This window comes from Delphinapterus leucas, chromosome 1 (genome assembly GCF_059928025.1).
Source record: "Delphinapterus leucas isolate spDelLeu-1000000601 "Yukka" chromosome 1, BTC_Dleu_Yukka2, whole genome shotgun sequence".
Lineage (NCBI taxonomy): Eukaryota > Metazoa > Chordata > Mammalia > Artiodactyla > Monodontidae > Delphinapterus > Delphinapterus leucas.
Genome location: NC_143129.1, coordinates 48,679,322 through 48,701,618, shown reverse-complemented (window position 1 = coordinate 48,701,618; position 22,297 = coordinate 48,679,322). Strand labels below are relative to the sequence as shown.

Genomic DNA, 22,297 nt, shown 5'->3' with positions numbered 1-22,297 from the left:
AAATGATTGTAGGGTGGTTCCCCACATCTGTCTAAATATCTGGTGAAAAAAGGATAGAGTTGTGATTTTAGGTGCATTAAAAATTTCATGTATTAATTTTTTTGAAAAAAGAAAGTTGCTGAGTAGTTCATCATTAATTACTAATTTATAATTAGTTAATAATTAAATGCATATTCACTCCATTTTCTATCATCCAGTAATAAAGTAAATAAGAAAATAAGTATAAATATTAAAATAAGGGCTTCCCTGGTGGCGCAGTGGTTGGGAGTCCGCCTGCCGATGCGGGGGACGTGCCCCGGTCCGGGAAGATCCCACATGCCGCGGAGCGGCTGGGCCCGTGAGCCATGGCCGCTGGGCCTGCGCGTCCGGAGCCTGTGCTCCGCAGCGGGAGAGGCCGCAACAGTGAGAGGCCCGCGTATCGCAAAAAAGAAAAAAATTAAAATAAACGGAAATAATGTTAATGGAAGTAAAGAGGCAGTGTTACAAAGAGTGAGGAATAAGATAAGATTTTAAGTTCAGGATCAGGGAATCGCTTAAATCATTGAACCCCACTTTTTTCATCTCTAGAATAGGGATCGTACAGTCGACACCCAGAGGGTTGTTAATGAGGCTGAAATGAGATAATACATTTAGAAATTTAAAAAAAAAGTTCAAATTCTACTCCTGCTTTCTTGAGCAGACAGGCTTGTACGATGAAAAAAAGCATGTGAATCGAAGTCACATAGACACTGGTGTGAAGGCAGGCTTTGCCGTGTGCATTCTTAGATGAGTTCTTTTAATCGCTCTGAGCGTCAGTTACTCTAGCCATGAAGTGGATCTTATCATATCACCCTTGTAAGGTAAGGTCAAGTGCACGGGTTTGACCAAGGCGCTTGGGAGCAACAGAGTCTGCTGGCTCTTGAATCTGGGCATTCATCTGTCAGGGGCATATGCTTGTGTGTGTGGAATATGTGCCGCCTGGAGCTTCCCTTCCAGGTGATGACCTTGCTTCTGCTTTTCTGTCTGCAGCGACCCTCCAGAGCGCCACGCCGGGCATGGACGCCTTTTTCCGCACTTGGAGGAACACGGGTGCTAGTGTCATCGCCCAGTCACAAAGCTGCTAAGGCCATCTCAGGGGCGTGGGCGTCAGGACAGGAGGGCAGCATCCGAGGGCCACAGAGCCATGCCTTTCGGCCTGAAGCTCCGCCGGACCCGGCGCTACAACGTCCTGAGCAAGAACTGCTTTGTCACCCGCATCCGCCTGTTGGACAGCAACGTTATCGAGTGCACGCTGTCTGTGGAGAGCACGGGGCAGGAGTGCCTGGAGGCGGTGGCCCAGAGGCTGGAGCTGCGGGAGGTAAGGGTGCAAGCGTGGTGGGTGGATGCGCCGGAGCTCAACCCCAGGGACCAGCCGCCTTCTCTTGGCGCCTGCCAGGCTTTTCAGCCTCAGCCTGGTTTCGAAGCATCCTGTTATTCTTAGCATGGCCTAGATCTTAACACCTTTCAGTGGGTGCAGACACCTGCTCTGATGTGAGAAGCAGGGACACCCCGTAGAGTTTGCACGGGGCACGGGCTGGGGGTGGCAGCACCCCTTTGCTTTCAGCCCATGAGGAGGTTGTAATGGGACTCTCCTCCCCAAAGCCATTTACTCTCTTTAAAAACAATCAAGTGGGTAACTGGGGTTTTGGCATTCCGGCTGCATATCAAGGAGAAAACCACATAAGCGGTGGATGTAGCTGCTTTTTTGTTTGTTTCCATATTTTCCTCTTCAAAGAGGGAAAAGAGGGAAAAAAAGAAAGAGCATTTAAAGTGAGCATGACCAGCGAGGCTTTTTTTGTGGGAGCTTGTAAAATGGGGGTTTTGTTCCTTTGAAGATTCCTCATGACCTTGTTTTCTTTGGGCTTTAAGCAAACCCAGGGTTCACCATTAAGACAGTCACGTTATCTCTCTTTAGAAGAGATTCTTAGAGCAATGTGCCCTTTGTAACCAGCAAGCCCTGCTTTTTTTTTTTCAGTCTTACAGACATTTAGGACAAGGGACTTTTGAGAGAAACCCCCTCAAGCATTTGTGTCTTGGGAGCATATCGCATGTGGCGTATGGGCTGGTAGGTAAGGGGGTGTGGTTGAAAGGTTGCCAGTGCTGAAATGACGGCAGACCCCTGAGAGTCAAGCCTTCCCGAGGGCAAGGAAGAGCTCTGTGATTGTCCTGGGCCCTGTGACACCATTGCCCAGTTCTCAGGGTGATGCAGAAGAGGGGAGCGGTCCCTATTGAAAGTGATCTTATTTGACCTCTTTGCTCACCTCTCAGGAGCCACCCTCCGTCCATTTGCACAAAGGAGTTGGGGGTCAAGGAAGGTCTTCCTCTCCGCTTGGCATCTTCCACAGGCTGCCTCTTATCCTCTGGGGGACTGTTTCACCTGAGCACTTTTGTTTCCTACTGGTCTTCGTGTTTATACTTTGGTTTCAGTGTTCAGGCCTTCCTTTGACATTTATCTTCCTGCAGAGGAGACTGTCCTGCCCAACAGGTATATGTAGCTTGGTAGCTGGCACAATAAACATGTGAAATGTTCTGACCTTGCTGGTTGATAGTTGGCTCTTTTTTTGCTTCTTGGTACACATACTTAAACATATGTGTGTGTATCGGCATAAAGGAAAAACCTTAATGCTGTCGTCAGTTGGTCAAGAGGCTGGTCTAAATTCTCATAAAAATTTTCATTATAGATCATTTGAAAATATATGCAGTGGTTTTACTTTTGAATATTCCCAGTAACTTAAATGAGAACAACTAAATATTCTTTGCATGCATTAGAAGCAGTATAGTATGTGGTTAAGTACTTATAAGTGCAGGCTTTGGAGTCTTAAACTTGAGTCAAGTTATGGTTCTGTCACTTACTAGGTAACCTTGGAAAAGTTATTGAACTTCTCTGGAAATCAGTTTTCTCAGCAATAAAACGGGAATAGTGATACTCACCTCACTTACCTTACAGGGCTGTTGTAAATATTAGAAGAGATATAGTATGGCAAATGCATAGGGCTGTGTCTAATAATGTATAATTGTTCCAATTTGAGAGTTTTGAAAAACATTTTTTCGTTAAAGAAAATACTGAACAACTGCAATGCTCCAGACACTGTTTTGGGACTTGGTGAAACTAAGATAAATAAGTTGTAATTTTTCCTTCAAGGTATGCACAGACTAATAGAGGAATCCAGCATGTAAAAACCAGCTAAGACTGAATGTGATCCACACTAAATGCAATGCAGGGGCTGGCCTGAAAGGCAGTGGCTCTCCTTAGAGTTGTGCAGTGCACGGCCTGCTCCACTGAACACCGCAGCCCTAGCTAGGGGAGAGGAAGCCTCAGTGAAATATGAACAGAGCCCTCGCATTTTGAACAGGGACTTGAAGGATGCCCAGGAGTTCAGTAGGTGGAAAAGAAGGCAGGTCATTCTGGGCATGGGGAGAAGGCATCTCTGTGAATCACCAGGTAAAGCCAGAGTGTAAGGTGCATAGTGAGGGGTGTCTGGAGATGTGTATGATAATAATAATTAAGTTCCAGCAGAGTATTGTTTCTCTCAGTGAGAGGGCAAAGGTCAACCCTGGATTATCCCACAACTGGGTCGTCACAAAGGACAAAGCAGTGAAGTCCAGATTCTACCGTCAACGTGTGTTGCAGGGTGATTGATCTTCTAATGCTAAGATGGGGTTTGCGTTTAATGTTGGCTTTATTTTGACATGCTCTAAACAGGTGCATGCACATTAGAACAAATCACTTTCTTTTTTGGTTTTATGCTTTCATTCTGTGGCAGATCACATTGAAGGTATTGGCCTTTTGTGAAACAGTCCTATAGAAAGTCCTCTTGAATTGAAGGATGAGATAGAGCAATGTAATACTTTGTTCTTCATTTGCCCAGACACACCTCAAGGAGGAATGCATGCCCCACCCAAGAGCAGAGGGGAGGGTGTGAACACAGGGTCTGCCACACTCACTTGACTTTGTATGTGGGTCATTTTTCAAATAGGGCTGATGGTGCTTTAGAGAAGAAAGAAAAAATTCATCTAAGATACAATGAATTGTTTAGTCTTTATGAAGTTTTGGAAAGTAGAGTGTGGTGAATATTTGGCTTTGCCATTAGAAGTGTTCTGTAGTTTAGGTGTACCCTAAACTTGACGGTAGATTTATATTAGGAAAGGAAAATTAATTTTGATTTAATTTTTGATCTACGTTAATTACAATTTATGTTTTATTAGATAACTTAAAAATAGATTGTAGGGAATCCCCTGGCAGTCCAGTGCTTAGGACTCCATGCTTCCATTGCAGGACACAGGCTCCATCCCTGGTTGGGGAACTAAGATCCCATAAGCTGCACGGTGCGGCCAAAAAAAAAAAAAAAAATTGTATTTTTTGAGGCAGTTTTAGGTTTATAGCAAAACTGAGTGGAAAGCACAGAGAGTCCCTTATACCTCCTGTCACCTCCCCACCAGGCACCCCCACTGTCGACACCCCGCACCAGAGTGGTCCATTTGTACAGTCAATGAACCCACATTAACACATCATATGCTCAAAGTCCATAGTGTAGGTTAGGGTCCACTCTTGGTGGTGTACATTTTGTGGATTTTGACAAACGTATAATGACGTGTGTCCATATGGTAAACTCTTTTTTTAATGTAATAAACTGATTTCTTAAACAAATGTTATATGCAAACATTAATTGAAAAGTATACATGTTTCAGCGTTAAACACATATTCCTCTACCAACAAAATGAAATGTCACCCTGAGTCACCTTGGGTCACCAGAGGTCTCAGTTGACTCTCTGCTAGTATTTGACCGTGTCCTGTATGACTTTATCCTCCTGTTACTGAATGCAGGTTCATGTGCTCGATGCACAGTGAGGCCAAACAAACCGAAACGTCCGAGTTTGGAGCAAAGAAAGGTTTATTGCAAGGGCCAAGCAAAGGGAACAGGTGGCTCGTGCTCAGAAATCCCTGAACTGATATGCTAAACGTTTTCAGGGTCAAATTTGGTTTTGAATGCACAGCTGTGCTGCCATTTCGTATGGCATCCAGAGTGCCCAGGCCTGGCTTAGTTAGCAGACACAGTCATCCCCTGGGGAAGCAGAATATGACAGGGTCCCTGCTCCCAGAAACCCTGGAGTTGCGAGAATAGGAAAAACAAGAAACAAAACAAAGAGAACAGCCTGTGCCGAGGTACAGAAACAGGAAAGAACATGGAATTTTCAGGGAAGGGCAGAGTGCAGTTTGCACAGATCTGTGTGTGTGTGTGTGTGTGTGTGTGTGTGTGTGTGTAGGGGTCATGGAGGGGAGGATAGGAGTGTGGGTAGGTAGGTGGAGTCTGCTTTTGAAGGGTTTGATGTACCTGGCTAAGGAGTTTTAACTAGATCCAGTAGAACATTGTTTCTAAAATGTGTCACAAAAATAATTAAAATAATCACCACCTTTTAATGTACCACATGTTGTGCTGAGCGCCTTTCATAGATCATCTCATTTAATTTTTCTAACAAGTCTGTCAGGTGGCTACTCTTGCTGTCCCCACTTTATGGATGGGGAGACCACAGTGTAGTCACTGGACTGGCTCCAATTCAGGTAGACTGACTCCACCATTCTAATTCCCAGGGATGTGTAGTGGCAGAGAAAGGGGATGTGGTAAGATGCTTTGGGAAACACTCTCATAAGTTCTGCAGTTAAAAAAATAAATGTGTTGAGCTCAGTGTTTCACAATTAATTTAGCCTTCTAGTAAATACTCTTCGAATCGTTTGGGTAATAAAACACTGCCTGGAGATGGAAAGCCATAAAAAGATTTCAAGGTGAAGCATGACATGATCACCTTGAGTTTTAAGAAAAGAACCAAATAGCCGAAAAACAATGGGGATTGGGTGACAGGAGGAACAGAGATGCTAATTAGGTGGGCATAACAATAACCTGGCAAGAGGAAATAACGTGAACCCTTTAAGAAAAAAATTTTTTAATTGTTTTAAATAAGTTCGGGAAAAAAATTAGGTATGAGTTTCTGGCTGGGAACTCTATTTAAAGGAAGAGGCTCGGGAGATACAGGAGGCTCAGAAAATTAGAATTCTGATAATATAGTTACAATATGTTTGGATCAATGGATTTCCTCTTCCCCAAATGAAATCTTAGGTGGAACTTCAGTATGTAAAATGGAGCTGCTCTGTTTGCTGAGGGGGTGGATAGGGTATCTGGAGCCCCATCTCCTTGTGCCCTTCCCACACACGCCCCAACATGGCTTGAAAAATCATTGCCCTAGATTACGAGAGAAATAGCTAAAACAATGTTGCCTTATGACTAACCTTATCTTTGAAAAATAAATACATGGAGAAACAGCAGAGTTTAGTGGCTAGGAATGAGAGTTCGGACCAAACTGTCCGAGTCTGAATCCTGGCTCTGCCACTGATTTGCTGTGTGATCTTGAATAGTTACTTAACCACCTTGTGCCTCTGTTTTCTCATCTGTGAATGAAGATGGTAATAGTAGCAGCCTCCATAAGTTGTTGGGAGGATTAAATGAGTTAGTTTTTGCAAAGTTGCCACCGTATCGCAGTGCTGGGCACATAGGAAGCACTTAATATGGCAGTCTCCTCTGCAAAACACTACTCAGGTCAGACAGAGAAAGAGAGATATAGCATGTTATATGCGGACTCTAAAAAGAAATGATACAGGGACTTCCCTGGTGGCGCAGTGGTTAAGAATCCGCCTGCCAATGCAGGGGACACGGGTTTGAGCCCTGCTCCAGGAAGATCCCACATGCCGTGGAGCAACTAAGCCCGTGCACCACAACTACTGAGCCTGCGCTCTAGAGCCCGTGAGCCACAACTACTGAAGCCCACGTGCCTAGAGCCTGTGCTCTGCAACAAAAGAAGCCACTGCGATGAGAAGCCTGCACACTGCAACGAAGAGTGGCCTCCACTCGCTGCAACTAGAGAGAGCCGGCGCACGCAGCAACAAAGACCCCAACACAGCCAAAAATTAAAAGAAAGAAAAGAAAAGAAATGATACAAATGAACTTGTTTACAAAACAGAAACAAACTCACAGACTTAGAGAACAGAACTTATGGTTATGGGGTGGGGGGAAGGGTCGGGGGAAGGGATAGTTAGGGAGTTTGGGATTGACATATACACACTGCTATATTTAAAATGGGTAACCAACAAGGACCTACTGTATAGCACAGCTCAATAATATGTAACAACCTAAATGGGAAAAGAATTTGAAAAAGAATAGACACATGTAAATGTATACCTGAATCACTTTGCTGTACACCGGACACCAACACAACATTGTTAATCAACTATACTCCAATATAAAATAGAAAGTTTTAAAAAAAAATAAGACACCACTCAGGCTGTCTAGACCCCCTACAGTCCCTCCAGAGTCTGGGCTCTCACCCTTTTGTAAGTCTCATTGCATTTTTAGATGGCTTTGATCATTAGAAGCTATGATCTTCCACTGAGCCAGAATCTTTCAGTTCCTTGAACAGTTATTAATTTCAGATTGCGCTGCCCAGTAGGATAGCCCTTGGCTACATGTGGCTATTGAACACTTGAAGCGTGGCTAGCTTGAACTGAGATGTGCAGTAAGTATAACACACAGCGGATTTTGAAGACCTAGTATGAAAAAAAGTTAATATATCTCATTAGTCATTTTTATAATAGTTACATGTTGAAAGCATAATATTTTGAATATACCATTTTCTTTTCTTTTTTAATTTATTTATTTTTGGCTGCATTGGGCCTTCTTGGCTACATGTGGGCTTTCTCTAGTTGCGGCGAGCGGGAGCTATTCTTCGTTGCAGTGCACAGGCTTCTCATTGCGGTGGCTTCTCTTGTTGCGGAGCACGGGCTCTAGGCATGCGGGCTTCAGTAGTTGTAGCACGTGGGCTCAGTAGTTATGGCTCGTGAGCTCTAGGGTGCAGGCTCAGTAGTTGTGGCGCATGGGCTTAGTTGCTCAGCGGCATGTGGGACCTTCCCAGACCAGGGCTCCAACCCGTATCCCCTACATTGGCAGGTGGATTCTTAACCACTGTGCCACCAGGAAAGTCCCTATACCATTTTAAGTAAAATTTATTAAAGTTAATTTTACTTCTTTAAACAAACTTCATTAAAATTAATTTTACTTCTTTGTACTTTTTAAATGTAGCTACTAGAAAATTTTAAATTACATATGTGGCTTGGGGACTTCCCTGGTGGTCCAGTGGGTAAGACTCCGTGTTCCCAATGCAGGGGCCCCAGGTTCAGTCCCTGGTCAGGGAACTAGATCCCGTTTGTATGCCACAACTAAGAGTTTTAATGCTGCAACTAAGAGTCTGCAGGCTGCAACTAAGAAGTCTGCGTGCATGCTGCAGCGAAGATCCCACATACCACAAAAAAGACCCGGCACAGTCAAAATAATAAGTAAGTAAGTAAGTAAATAAATAAATAAAACGAAGTAGTGTTAGCATAATAATTTTAAAAAATTCAGGTCACATTTAAAAAAATATCTGGCTCACATTATATTTCTACTAAACACTGCTGTTCTAAGAAAAGCAAGGAGGCCATGTTAATAGTAATAAGGAATATAAAGAATTCCAATAAAACATAAAAATATGCTAGAATTATTTCCTTTAGGGATAATCGTGGCTCTACTTTTAATTAAAAAATAATAAATGGAGGAGGGATAAATAATTTTACACAGGTACGTGAGAATACTTTTCATGGCTATACTCTATTCAAGGTAGAGAACTGTTGTTTTATTAGGAAATTCAGCACTTTGGGGAAGAATAAATTTGATAACTCTTGGGCCTCTTCTAAGGCTAAACTAAGAGCCCTGGTTTTTAAAGGAGCCTAAAAAAAAATCCATAACCATTTCATAGTGTTGGTGATTATCCTCTAAGTTATTCCCCTTTTCTTTTGCAAATTTATATTTTCATCTTTACTGAAAGCTGATTTATCCAGAGCTATCAGCTATGGTAGAAATGTCTCACATTTTGCTCTTTTCATAATGGCTAGAGCTTACAAAGGTACAGAATCTTAACATGCATTTCCTTTCATCAGAGTAAAGCTAACCTACATTAAGGACATTTCTATGGTTTGATTTTATGTTAATCTTTTGGGAATTGGAAATTTATCTGTGATAATGGGAGTACTCGAACACTTCATTCCCTGGCCCTGTCAGATAATAGTGGAATTTGCTGTATTTTGTAGCTAGCTTAAGCATATCTATATATGTTTGTATTTGCAGAGGACTAAAATAATCAACCATAATTAAGAACTGATTGAAGAGTACTCTGCTGGGGAAATTTCTGAATTTTGCATTGCTTTTTGTCTTTGTAAAGATTATGATGTGAAATCTTACTAGCTTAATGTCAATTCTGTAAGGTAAATTAGTGCCAGTGTCTATTTTCTAGATACAGAGATTGTAGGTGAAGTAATCCCCTGGTCTTCATCTTTTTGTATATTCCGAGTGAGTCGTGCAGCCTCAGAGGAGTGAATTTTCTTGGCTATGAGATTTGCCTCTTGGGTCTGTGTTACTCTGCAGTTTCTTTTCCTGTACTTTTATGAAAAGACTGACTAGGAAAATGAAGATGGTGCAGTTGTTAATTATAGACGTGCCAGTTATAGAAATCCCAGACTATCCAGAGCAGAGGTTGATTGCACACAAGTTGTTTTCTGCAGTTATCCAACTGATGTATGGTGGTTTATTTTCCAAAGCATTTGGAATGTAATTGCACGAAGTGCTGTTTTCAGAGTCTGTGTCTCGTCACCTTTTGGAGTATTTTCCATGCCTCTGTGAAAGTTTGAATGCTTGTATGTAATTCCTATATATTTTATGTGAAGGTGTCTCAACCTCTTTGTTTCTTAATTTACAACTGAAATATACTGGCTACGACAGGGACCCTATTACAACCTAATGGAAAGTATTTTAAACTTTTGCTTCTGGATGATTAACTCTTCAGAATGCTTGAGATAAGATCGTGGATTTAATCCCTAGTAATTGCCAAGACTGTGTCTGTAACCCTTATAAATAGTTAGCATTAAATCTGTGTCATTGTCATAAAACTAGAAAAACAAGACCCTCAAAAAATATCTTTCCCTATTAATAGCTACCATGGGGGATAACACCATATTTACAAATAAATGAAGAAATCAATCAAAAACATCCCAAACTGTTTTTAAAGGCCTTATTTACTACAATCTTTTCATGATACCGGAAGAGGGCTCTTATTATGACACTGAAGGATTCACATGCCAATCTGCCACTGAAGAAACTAGCCTATTTTTGAGGGCTCACATACATTTATCCTTCCCTGTTAAAATGCAAAACTCCAAACCAAATAAACCAGGGAGGTACTCATATGAAAATGACAATTTATGTGGCTCTTCTTACATTATTTTTTTAGTAATGCAGTTTTGCATTTTTAGCAATTGATTCAGAGATGTGATTCCTTTCCCTGGGAACCGGTTCTTCTGTCTTTTCTTTTCTTTTTAAAATAAATTTATTTATTTATTTATTTTGGGCTGAGTTGGGTCTTTGTTGCTGCGCGCGGGCTTTCTCTGGTTGCAGCAAGCGGGGGCTTCTCCTGTTGTGGAGCATGGGCTCTAAGCGCGGGCTTCAGTAGTTGTGGCTCGCGGGCTCCAGTAGTTGTGGCTCGCGGGCTCTAAGCGCGGGCTTCAGTAGTTGTGGCTCGCGGGCTCTGGAGCGCGGGCTCAGTAGTTGTGGCGCACGGGCTTAGTTGCTCTGCGGCATGTGGGATCTTCCCGGAGCAGGGCTCGAACCCGTGTCCTCTGCATTGGCAGGCAGAGGGAAGCTGCACCACCAGGGAAGCCCTGTCTTTTCTTATTGCAATGAACTCATTGCAGAATTGATGGCACCAGAGCTGTTTTCTAAAGAAAACTAGAGAAATAAAATGGGATTTAGAGCTCACACAGAGGTATCCTGAGGATTAGATGGACCTGGTTTATGTTTGGTGCTTTGGAGATAAACCAAACAAGTGTCTCAGGCATTTTCTTGGGCAGTATTGTGGAATCCTTTTGGTCATGGAGGAGGTAGACATTTCTACCATTTCTGTTTGGAATCCACCACATTTCCTTCAACCATCTGGCAGTGTTTAGCAGTGAAGCTCAGCTTTCAGAATTCAGCTGGAGTTGAAATTGGCAAGTCGCTTATGAGCAGGCCTGGTGTGGTCTCAGCTGGGCTTGATGGGAGTAATGGCCCCTTGGCTGATACACAGGAAGTTGATTGGTGCACATGTTAGTTTAAGTGAGTGGTTAGGTTCTGATTCCATTTCCTGTGATGCATTTTGTAGACATGGCTGAATAAATATGTTGCCTTGTGAACTTGAACAGAACAGGGTAAGAACTTTGAGACAGGGTCTTTCTCCTCCATTGAATACTCCAGAGCAGGGATGTGGCTAGGGGAAGAACGGGGGGTGGGGAGGAGGGGGAATGGAGAAGGTTACTTGGGGCAGAGCTTCACAAAACAGTGTGCGGATGGGGATCTCATAAATGAACTTTCCTTCCTCCTAAATAACTCAATACAGCACTTCTAAAACTAGGTCGTTCTGGCCGTAGTATGTAGAAACTGTGTCCTCCAGATTACCTGCCTCTGCATTGGAACCCCATTTCTTGAATAGTTAAATAATTGTTTCATTGGATAAATGCATGGTGAGTCACCCAGAAACACCCTGTGTCCTCTGGAAAAGACTGTATTGCAGCAACAAAAATGGCTTACGCCATGGATTAGGTTTTGGCATTGGAAGTGGTTTACCTTGTTATTTGGAATTCTGTACTGTTAATTATGGCTCAAGACTATTATCATACAATGATTTCTTTTGTACCTCATCATCTTCCTTTTCTGTGTGTGCACGTGTGCATGAATGTATCTTTGTGCATGCATGTATGTATATGTGTACTCCATGGAATATTCTTTTTCAGGGTGTTTTTTTTTATTTAATTTATTTATTTTTGTCTGCGTTGGGTCTTCGTTGCTGTGCGCGGGCTTTCTCTAGTTGCGGTGAGCGGGGGCTTCTCTTCATTGCGGTGCGTGGGCTTCTCATTGCGGTGGCTTCTCTTGTTCCGGAGCACGGGCTCTAGGCATGCGGGCTTCAGTAGTTGTGGCACGCAGGCTCAGTAGCTGTGGCTTGCGGGCTTTAGAGCACAGGCTCAGTAGTTGTGGTGCATGGGCTTAGTTGCTCCGTGGCACGTGGGATCTTCCCGGACCAGGGTTCGAACCCGTGTCCCCTGAATTGGCAGGCGGATTCTTAACCACTGCGCCATGAGGGAAATTGCTTCTTTTTTTTTTTTTTTTTGAAGTGGGGAGATCAGGTCTGGTTTAATGATTGGGTGGGAATGAGAAAAGGAAATTTAAAATACCGGCCTTCAAAGCATAGAAGTAAAAGTTAAATCTTTTTTTTTTTTTTTTTCAAAATCAATTGTAGAATGTTTATGCAGTTACTGTGGACCCTTTATAGTTTGAAAGTTACTAATTTGAGTGAATGTTACAATTTGAATGAAGTATGGACCATAAAATCATACCTCCAAATGTGAAGACTCCTTTTAGTGAAAGATAATAAATCATGGTTGGCTTGTTAAGCAATTGCAAAGTTTGCCCTCCCTTTCTCCACCTATGCTTATAAAAGGGCTCTTTTACAACTAAAATAATTATCACATAGCCTGTCACTGTTTACACACATTACCTCATTTATCATATGCAAACTCACTACTAGCCATCTACAATATGGTGGAATACCCTCATATGGCGCTGTGCTCCATGAAGGAATTCAGTATAATGCAGGACTGCCTTGGACCCTTTTCAGATGGTTTATTAAGTACCCAGATTGCCTCATTTTAAGGTTAGCCTAAGCCCACATGATAGATCTCCTAGGAAAGCATCAGAGTGATATTCCAGTGTCCCATAAACACCTATAATGAGACTCTAAAGAAAATCTTCGGGGAGGCACTGCTTTGTGATTTTTTTTTTTCTTATACCTTTTAGATTTTTATGTTATTTATAGGCCTTCCAGCTTCTGCTTTTGCTTGCTTTTTCTCCTTTATCTTTAGATAACTTCTGTTTTCTTTTTTTAACATCTTTATTGGAGTATAATTGCTTTACAGTGTGTTGTTAGTTTCTGCTGTATAACAAAGTGAATCAGCTGTATGTATACATATATCCCCATATCCCCTCCCTCTTGCGTCTCCCTCCCACCCTCCCTATCCCACCCCTCTAGGTGGTCACAAAGCACCGAGCTGATCTCCCTGTGCTATGCGGCTGCTTCCCACTAGCTATCTATTTTACATTTGGTAGTGAATATATGTCCATGCCACTCTCTCACTTCGTCCCAGCTTACCCTTCCCCCTCCCCGTGTCCTCAAGACCATTCTCTACGTCTGTGTCTTTTGACTTCTGTTTTCTGATTCTGTGATCGATAGAGATGCCAATAGCACTGATGACAAAGATTCTTGAGGCTTGCCTGCCTTCACTTACTGAGGATGATCATGGTGATAATAGGAGCAGCAACCGAAGTCACCATTTATGAAGTCGTTACTTAATGTGGGCCACGCACACGTGGACAGGCATTATCTCATTTACACCCCTAACAGCCTGTGGGTGATGGTTGTAATCACCATCCCCATTTTACAGATGAGAAAGCTCTGAGACCCTCGGAGGCTCCATCACTTGTATAAAGTTATCAAGACAGAGAGTGTAAAAGCTGGGAGATGAACTGACTTCAAAGCCTATTTTCTTTCTGTTCAGCCACATTTCATTTCCCCTACGTCGTCAGTCCTATTGGAACAGCTAGTGGGCTCACTGGAGCTGGGAAATGAACAATAGGGTCAGAATTCACTCAAGCAAGTTGGTCTAAGTTGATAGAAATATAACCTCGGCTCTGTTCATTGGCATTTTGTTGCTCAAGAAATGCATAGATTTCTGGTATGGACTTGCCCTTCGGAAAATCATGGAGGAAATGGTCCCAGCTGAAAGTACACCCGTTTAAAAATATCCTTTAGAGTATTTTGGGTCTGCAGCTTTATGTAGGGAAGGATGTGTCTGGTTTTCTGGTAAAGTCAGAGTCAAAACTTGATTACAGATTTTGGTGGGGTGGTGACGGGGATTGATCTATAGTACTGTTGAGGTGGCAGCCGGCTGGAGTGGGAAGGTCGGCGCAAAAATGCCTTTGGAAATTAAACATTGTAATGAAATGATTCCTTTGAAGGTGGCTTTCCAGGTGTGCTGTAAACCATTCTAGGCTATAATTGAAATATAAAAGAATGCTTCAAAAGCAGTGATCTGTTTTTTAGCGACTGTTGTGCTAATCCTGAAATCCTAGCATGAATTAATGTAAAGACAGGATTGGATGCATAAAAGTACCTGTTTTAATCATTTAGCACGTTGTTCAAAACTAACCTGGTTGAGGCTTCAAATCTAAGGGTGAAAATCTCACTCTCATCTCTCAGATCCCCCCATCATCTGCCAAGAACAGCCACCAGGGGCTCCTGTGGCAGCTGTGAAGAGGGGCTACTTCCGCTCTCCCTGCTTAATGCGGGGGAGAGGTTCCCTGCAGTTCATGTATAATGAAGTGGTCGAGGCCGATGTTTTTTAAAAGTACTTCATTAAAGCTTAAACAGTGAATCAATTTTCTGTTCCAATCCGGTACTGTATGAAAATATCTACACTGCTGAAGCTTAACGTTGGCAGAAGGTTTCATCTTTGGAGTTGAACTGTAAGTTACTTTGTAGCAGGTGAGAGAGCTGTGTTTGCCTCTGCTCCTGCGCAGAGCACAGGGAAGTGCTCTAGCTAGCACTGGCACGGGGAAGTCAGCCTTGAGATCTTAGAATAAGTCCACACTGTCCCCACTCTGGATCACCCCCGCTTACCTAGCATAGGTGCATCAGTACCCACATGTACAAACAGCAACAATGGGTAGGAATACTGCATCTGGAGACTCAGGGTAGATTACAGTACTGGGTACCTGTGGTTTCTTTTCATGTGTCCCAAAGTTCAAAAGTAAAAGCCGGATCCTTGTGTACGGGCTGAGGCACCAAAGGGGAGGGAAGGTGCTGGAGTCTTATTTCCTGTGTGGTCTCAGGATGCCCCTTGTAAGCATGAACTGACGCTGTTTTATCCTTTTATCTAGACGCACTACTTTGGCCTTTGGTTTCTCAGCAAGAGCCAGCAAGCACGATGGGTGGAGCTGGAGAAACCTCTGAAGAAACATCTGGACAAATTTGCTAATGAGCCTCTGCTTTTCTTTGGAGTCATGTTTTATGTGCCAAATGTGTCGTGGCTTCAGCAAGAGGCCACAAGGTAGGTACATTTTTTCCTCCGTGTTCCATGTAGGATGTGGATTAACTGTGAGGCTTCAGATGAAGTAGATGAGCTGGTTGATTTAGGGGTGTGTGTGTGTGTGTGTGTGTGTGTGTGTGTGTGGTGGGGGGAAGAGGGTGGCGTAGTTGGGAATTGTTTACCAGTTGCTTTGCAGCTTTAGAATTTTTGTTTGAATCCATGTAGCTAACCCCAGCGGCTCCCTGTACTGCTAGTGAGGTAGCGGTGATCCTGAAGCACGTAGAATTTTGTGTCTAGCAGCATAGACTGTGGGTAAAATCAATATGCTAGGATTTCATGAAAAATTAACCACCTAAAACTGTTTGGTCCAGTCCTTCCCTCAAAATGTCCCCAAACAAAATGCATCATCAGATTCTGGATTTGAGGATTGAGAAGGTAACTGAAGATGGGAGTAGAGTTGAGGAAAGCGCTGAGAGGGCAAGAGTTTTGGTTTCGTGGGTTGAATACGAGGAGGCAGGAAGCCAAGGGCAGAGCGATCTGGGGATTAACCCCGCCCTCCTGCTCATTGGCTGCTTTACCTGGGAGAGAAACCACGTGCCATCTTTGAAGTGATATTTTTCCCTCATCTGTAAAGTGAGGGATTTGAATGAGTCCCAAACGTTCTGATAGTCTGTGATTCTGTGAATGAAACGAGTGCGTTTTTGTTGGTGTTCGTTAAAATATGCAGGTGGGGCGAGTGTCTCCTTATCATTCTGTTATTGCCGGTACTGAAGGGAATCGCATAAACCCTCTACTTTAAGCCTTTTACTTGGAACATGGCATTCAGAGTGCTTGGGAAGCAATGTCAGCGGCATCCCAGGTAGAAGGAACAGTATTCTACTTGATTATTGCATGTGTCATTTCTTAGATTTTAAATTTCTGAAATAAGGATGCAGTTGAAATTTTTATTTACATTTTAAGGTGATAGTGTCCATCTTCTTCTTTTTTTAACCCAAATCATTGTTAAATAGGTGGTATTTCTATAAACACAGGCCATGAGAGAGCCGACAGTCTGACCCAGGAAACCTATGTTAGTCTTTCAGGTGTCATTCATTTGAAGCACTTGATTGTGTACCATCGTGCACTGTTTTCAAGTGATTTCATTTATTTAAGTCCTTTCTGTCCAAGAAATTATCTCCTCAAATCTCCTCAAGTCAAATCAAAGCAAGATGATTTCCTCCAGCTTTTGAATCCTTGAGTACTTTACACAGTGTTAGGAACACAGCATTAGGGTAAATAAGAAATACTTGCTGATTCATGGCTCTTGGACCATTAAATGCAAGAGAATGAGTGCCAAGGATGAAACATGGACTATAAATTAATGCATATTGGGAAAAGTACAGCCCGTAAGAAAAAAAAAAATGAAGTGGTGTTCCTCTAGACAGATATATTCTGTAAGGTCTGTTCAGGAAGAGCAGTTGAAATGGTGAGGGACTCAGAAATTGTGCTTTATGAAGTTAAAGAAAAAAAAGCTTGTTTAAGCTTAGAAAAATGAAGACTTGCAAGGGTACAGTAGCTGCCTTTGGACTCTCATGGGGAGGGAATTCTGTGTCAGCTCCAGAGCACAAAATTAGGGCCGGTAATAATGAAGTTCAAGGAGTTGAAAGACTTTGGTTATCTGGCTCGACATAAGAACAGACTTTCTAATAATAAAGCCATGTAAAAGTGGAGTAAGCAGACTTATAAAAGGGCAAGAGCCCCAGTCTCTGAAAATGCTGTAGCACAGAGCGATAGCCCATGTAGTGTCTTGTAGAGGAGACCGCCATATTGGGAAGAATGTTGGAATCATCAGTGGTTCTCAAACAGACCAGGGCCTGCTAGATCATAATTACCCGAAGCATTTATTATAAATATGGATTCTAGGGCCACACCAGAAGTCTGAACTGGAATATCTCAGACTGGGGTTCACGAGGATGTGTTGTTTAAAATAAACAATATTCCTCAGGTAGCTCTGATGTTCATTCAGACTTGGGAATCAATAAGGTAGTTAACCTCTAAAGCTCTTTACAGTTTTAGATTTTCCAGATAAGTAAACTTAATGCTGCATTATTTGGTTGTCAGTATTTGCATTTATAAGCTGAAATTAAAAAGTATTTAAATCTCAGAAACTGAGGTATAGAGTAGGAACTTTTGAATTTCTTTTTGCTCAGTTAGGTTGGTTCATTTAAGAAGTTTGATAAGGAAGGAAAGAAGGGTTTTTCAACACAGGATTTTGAAGCAAACTCTGTTGTTTGATCAGAAAAACTAACAGAAAATAATTCAAAACTTTGAAGGACATTTTTTAGACTTAACATTGGAACTAACCTATGTAGATTTCAGGTATAACCTTCTCTTTATGGGAAAGGATGTTTAAAATTAGGAGCTGGTTTGCATGAAGAGTTTTTTTTGGTCCTTCCCCTCCCCCCCCAGCATTGCAGGAATTTTTGTTGTCCCAAGGGCCCTAAAACTGGAATGTGCCCCGGGGGGGGGCGGGGGGGGGTGGGGGGCGGGGCGCGGCGGGGTCAGAGCAAGGGAGGTGGAGAAATAATAGAGAAAAGTGTAAATAAAGAAAGGAACATTGATAGAGGGAGAACAAAAAGAAAAAAGGAGGGAATTCCCTGGTGGTCCAGGGGTTAGGACTCAGCCCTCTCACTGCGGGGGATCTGGGTTCAATCCCTGGTTGGGGAACTAAAATTCTATAAGCCACACGGCATGGCTGGGAAAAAAAAGAAAGAAAAGAGGAATACATATACTTGGGAAGGTTGAGGGACACCAACAATGACCCAGGTGTGATCCACTGAGACTCACCTGGGTTTTAGGCATATAGACTAGAGGGTAAAGGAGACTGGTTTGAACAGAATAACAGTTTTAAGTGCTCAAGATTTCTGGGTTTGATGTTAGAGATGAATAGAAGAGCTGAATTCAAGGTGAAGAGTGCTACCAATTGTCATAAGGAGCCCTTGGGAATCTGAGCCTTCCTGGGAGGTTTTAGAAGCATCTGGGGTCTCAACTGAATATTGAAACTGTCTTCCAGGCAGAGCAGCCAAAGAGAAGCAGTGGGGGTGGGGGGGGTAGGGATTCCAGAGGAATGTTTGACAGAAGGCCCTGGCAGCATTCATGAGGAGCTGGTTAGTGGCTCACTCCCCAGTCAGCCCCTGTTACCTGAGTTACCAGGCATCTCAGGTGGAGGTGGGCTTTGGCTTCTCTGAGAGCACCTGGGATCCGCAGCATCTGACACAGAACAGTTAGTCTTTGTGATGCCCCGCAGAGTAAGATGTTTGCATAGATTAGAAATAGAAATCTGTCTTTCATTGTGGGCAACCCTTTGGAGGAGGCAACCATTCAACCATCTGTGCTTAAAAAATAAGCCTTTGTCTGGAGCCAACCACAGTTGTTTTCACCCAACACGTTTGCAATGGTTTGGCTACTTCTCTTTGAGAGTAAAACAGGTTCTATAGCATTAGTCGGGACCAGCCATTTCTTTTCTGATTAAGGACAAAGAGCTTGGAATTAATACTCTGTGTGTGTGCATGTGTGTGCGTGTGCACACACGCGTGTGTGCATGCATGTGTGTGAACCCATATAAAGACACACAGGGGTGAAAGAAAGATATATTTAAAAGACGTATGTTTCATTTCTCATCTTCAGACAGTCTACCCTTGAAAACTTGCAGGTTAACACAGTATTTGGAACAATGCAACAAAAATTGGAGAAGAATGTTGATTGCAAACTGTTTAAGAAGGTGATTGACTTAAGATTATTAAGTCCAGGTTTTTTAAGTTAGAAAATTGAGAATCTTTGTTTTTTGACATTAATTTTGATATGCTTTGTCTCATTTCGTTTCCAGGATATGACTTTTGCAGAACAAATCTCTTCGTAAGTGAGGGAAAAAGGCCAAGATACTATGGGGAGTAGGGGATGACATGGACAGTTCAGGACCTACGTTTAGGTGGTAACTGAATAGAAGACCAAAGATATCAAAAGGAGAATACACACAGAAGTACACATAAAAGGGGAAAAACAAAACAAAACAAAACTCCTGATAGTCTTACAGAAGTGTGAAAAAGCTGGTGAAAAGGACACACTAATAGACAGATGGAAGATGAGTCATGAAACCATAGGAATTAAAGAGATTAGGAAGAGAGTTTGTTAGCCCTGTTCCAAACTGTAAGATACATTACCTTGGGGCTTTAAAAATGTTAGTTTTCCTCCTTTGGTTAAAATGACTCAAGGGATGGGACCACCATATTTTTTTCCGTTTTGCTTTGTTTCTCATCTCCCTTTTTGCCAGCTTATCTGCTCAGCAAAGGGACTCTGGCTAGGAGTTCATCTTCCCCCATCCTGTCCTCCTCCTGACTCAAAGGAAAGATTTTTGTAATGTGTTTTAATGATGTGCATAGCAACAGGCTCATTATAAACACATGGTTTTCAGATTTTTTCTGGACACAGAAAGAAAAAAAATGGTTTGTGAGAGGTGGAGAAATTCTTAGTCAAACAGAAGGATCCTTAATAATAGCCAGGGGAAACCAGAAAGCTGTTGGCCAAGATGACTGCTTTTCGTTTAGGTCTGGGGTTTTTCCAAGTCTTCCTCCAGCGAGGAAGTCCCTCTTTAGTTTTTTCAATACTGAAGAGAAAAAGTAATTTTTGAAGAGTGAATTGGCTTCAAGGTTGAAGTTGCTGACTGCATACATGGTTTCTAAAATTTTCAATTCTGGGACATTTTTCTGTTATCAGAACATGTTTGTCTTTGCATTATACCTGTTGAATGGTCTGTTTGCATAGTGCTAAGGGGCTTTTAATTGTCCTAATGAGGGCAGATAACCTTTCCTGCTTTTCCAGAACACATTTGTAGCCTGCTGTTGAGGTGCGGCCATCCGCCTTCCTAGAGGTAAGCATCGTTTTGATGCAAAGCAGTGGAACCACTGCTGTGGCCAGCACAGTTGCTCTACCGGCCAAGGACAGTCTTGACACATTGTGGAATTCTGGTGGAAACTTCGGGTCTGTGGGACCCGTTCCAAGCTCTCTCCATCTAGAGGGTGCTGTCTCTGTGTTTTCTGCACTTCTCAGCCTCTGTGGGTCACTCTACTCTTGGAATCACCGTTCTCCTTACACGTCTCAAGTTCTCTAAAGTACTGGACTCTGAGGCTATATTCTAGTCTGCTCGGTAAAGCTGCCTAGCAGTTCTTTCCAGAAGGATTTTGAAAAATACTTAATCTCTGTATGGGCTTGTAGGGGGCATTCTACAATGTTAAATGTAGCTCCTGTCTGGGAAGAACTTACCGGACAGCGTGTCATTCCACTAACTTCAAATAAATGCCCACATTGAAAGCTGCACTGTTTAGGTACCATAAAGAGCGTGAGTGCATTTTTGTTGTGATGGTGAGTGACAAGAGAGTTACATTATTACATTGTTAGACTATGGTGGGGGGGCAGTGGTAACCCCCCTTTTCTTCCAATTACATAGTTTGGGCCTCTGGCATATTATATTGATGGCAAAGCCAGATTAGGTGAAGCCTTACATCCTCATAAAGGTCAAATTGGTGTTTTGATTTTTTTTTTTTTAAACTAGGTTTCAAGAAGTGGTTCCAATGACCTTACAAAAGCTCTCTTCACCTTACCTTTCTAGTAAATACCTATGGTTTCCCTTTTAGTCTCTTGCCATCTGCCTTGAGTGCTATTATAAACAAGTCAGTGTTCAACCAGTGTTTAAAATGTCTCTTTTAAAAGCTCTAATTATGGTAACGTTTCCATTTCCTTTTACAACACCATTTATTTTGTTCCCCGGTTCTGTGAATTCTTTTATTATTTTGAAATGTCATTTTAATGGCTATTTAAAGTTTACCCGTGGGCTGGGAAATAGGGACTCTCTTCAAATCAGACTTAAAATTCAGCATGAATTCCCCGTGGATAATATAATTTGCTGAGAATGGCAAATCCTCCTCCTGGCCAGCTCCAGCGGGTGAATGAGAACTTGTTCTCTCTCTGTTGATGATTGAGAACGGAGTTGTTTCTGCCAGATATTTTAGATATTTTAAGATGCTGTTTATACTGGGATTTAATCTCAAACATCATGCTGTGTGGCTAATGTCATGTATGATGAGATGAGAGAGGAAAATGGCTGTCTGCAACAAGCAGAGCAATCTTGAAGGCGAGAATTGCTTTCCCAAAGGAGATGAGTTGATGAAAATGTTAGTTGCCATTTGCATTATTTTTCATTTCAGCCTTTATTTTAAGGACCTGTTCCGTGTTAGACACTTTGCTAGTCAGTGGGAGTACAAAATGAACAGATCTCAACACGTCCTCTCTCTCCTGAAAAGAGCTGTATCTCCAAGCAGCTTTTATTTCATCTCTACATGTTTGACTTATTGGAGTTTGTTTGTAAAGCTTACCCAGGGAGCCTGTTAAGCGTCTTCCAGGACCAGGACCAGCTTCATGGACCTGTGACCTGTGCAGTTAATTGCACGGAGCCCCACGCTCAGAAAAGCCCTGCACTTGGCTTAGTGCACTGCTGTTGTTCTTCTGAAATTCTTAATTTTTTTTTTTTTTTTTGGCTGCGCCTTGGGGCACGCGGGATCTTAGTTCCCCGACCAGAGATGGAACCCATGCCCCCTGCAGTGGAAGCACGGAGTCTTAACCACTGGACCGCCAGGGAAGTCCCTGAAATTCTTAAGTTTTGAATAATGAACGCTGCATTTTCATTTTTCACTAGACTCTGCAGATTTTGTAGCCAGTCCTGCCCAGGACAGCCTCCTACCTCCATCCCTGTTCGTTCATCTCTGCTTGTTTTATTGTTGCCTTGTGACTTTTGCTCTTAGCTCTGGGTAGATCTGAGTCTTCTGTTATGGGTGTGATCAAAGAGAAAAGGTAAAAAGACAAACAAACAAACAAAAACCATGGGGGAACACAAATAAAATTTTCACTGTCTCTGCAAATATGAAAATAAAATTGAGGTCCTGGTAACCATTTCTGCTCCTGGACTTGACTTACCAGAAAATCCTGCAGAGTTTGGGGAAC

At 42.5% G+C, this 22,297-nt stretch overlaps 1 protein-coding gene across 3 annotated transcripts in view; it reads left to right on the top strand.

Moving 5' to 3' along the window:
- Nucleotides 1–22,297, top strand: part of PTPN14 (protein tyrosine phosphatase non-receptor type 14) — a 167,646-nt gene that overhangs the window by 64,465 nt on the left and 80,884 nt on the right. The window contains exons 3-6 of one of the 3 annotated variants that reach the window (XM_089909679.1): nucleotides 1,009–1,336; nucleotides 15,117–15,286; nucleotides 18,932–19,025; nucleotides 19,131–19,159. In XM_089909679.1, coding sequence (XP_089765805.1) covers nucleotides 1,163–1,336; nucleotides 15,117–15,286; nucleotides 18,932–19,025; nucleotides 19,131–19,159 — 467 coding nt within the window. In that variant the 5' untranslated portion in view covers nucleotides 1,009–1,162. Of the gene's footprint in view, nucleotides 1–1,008; nucleotides 1,337–15,116; nucleotides 15,287–17,798; nucleotides 19,026–19,130; nucleotides 19,160–22,297 lie in introns of those variants that run through there. The other 2 variants (XM_089909686.1, XM_089909689.1) reach the window with 2 other exon arrangements.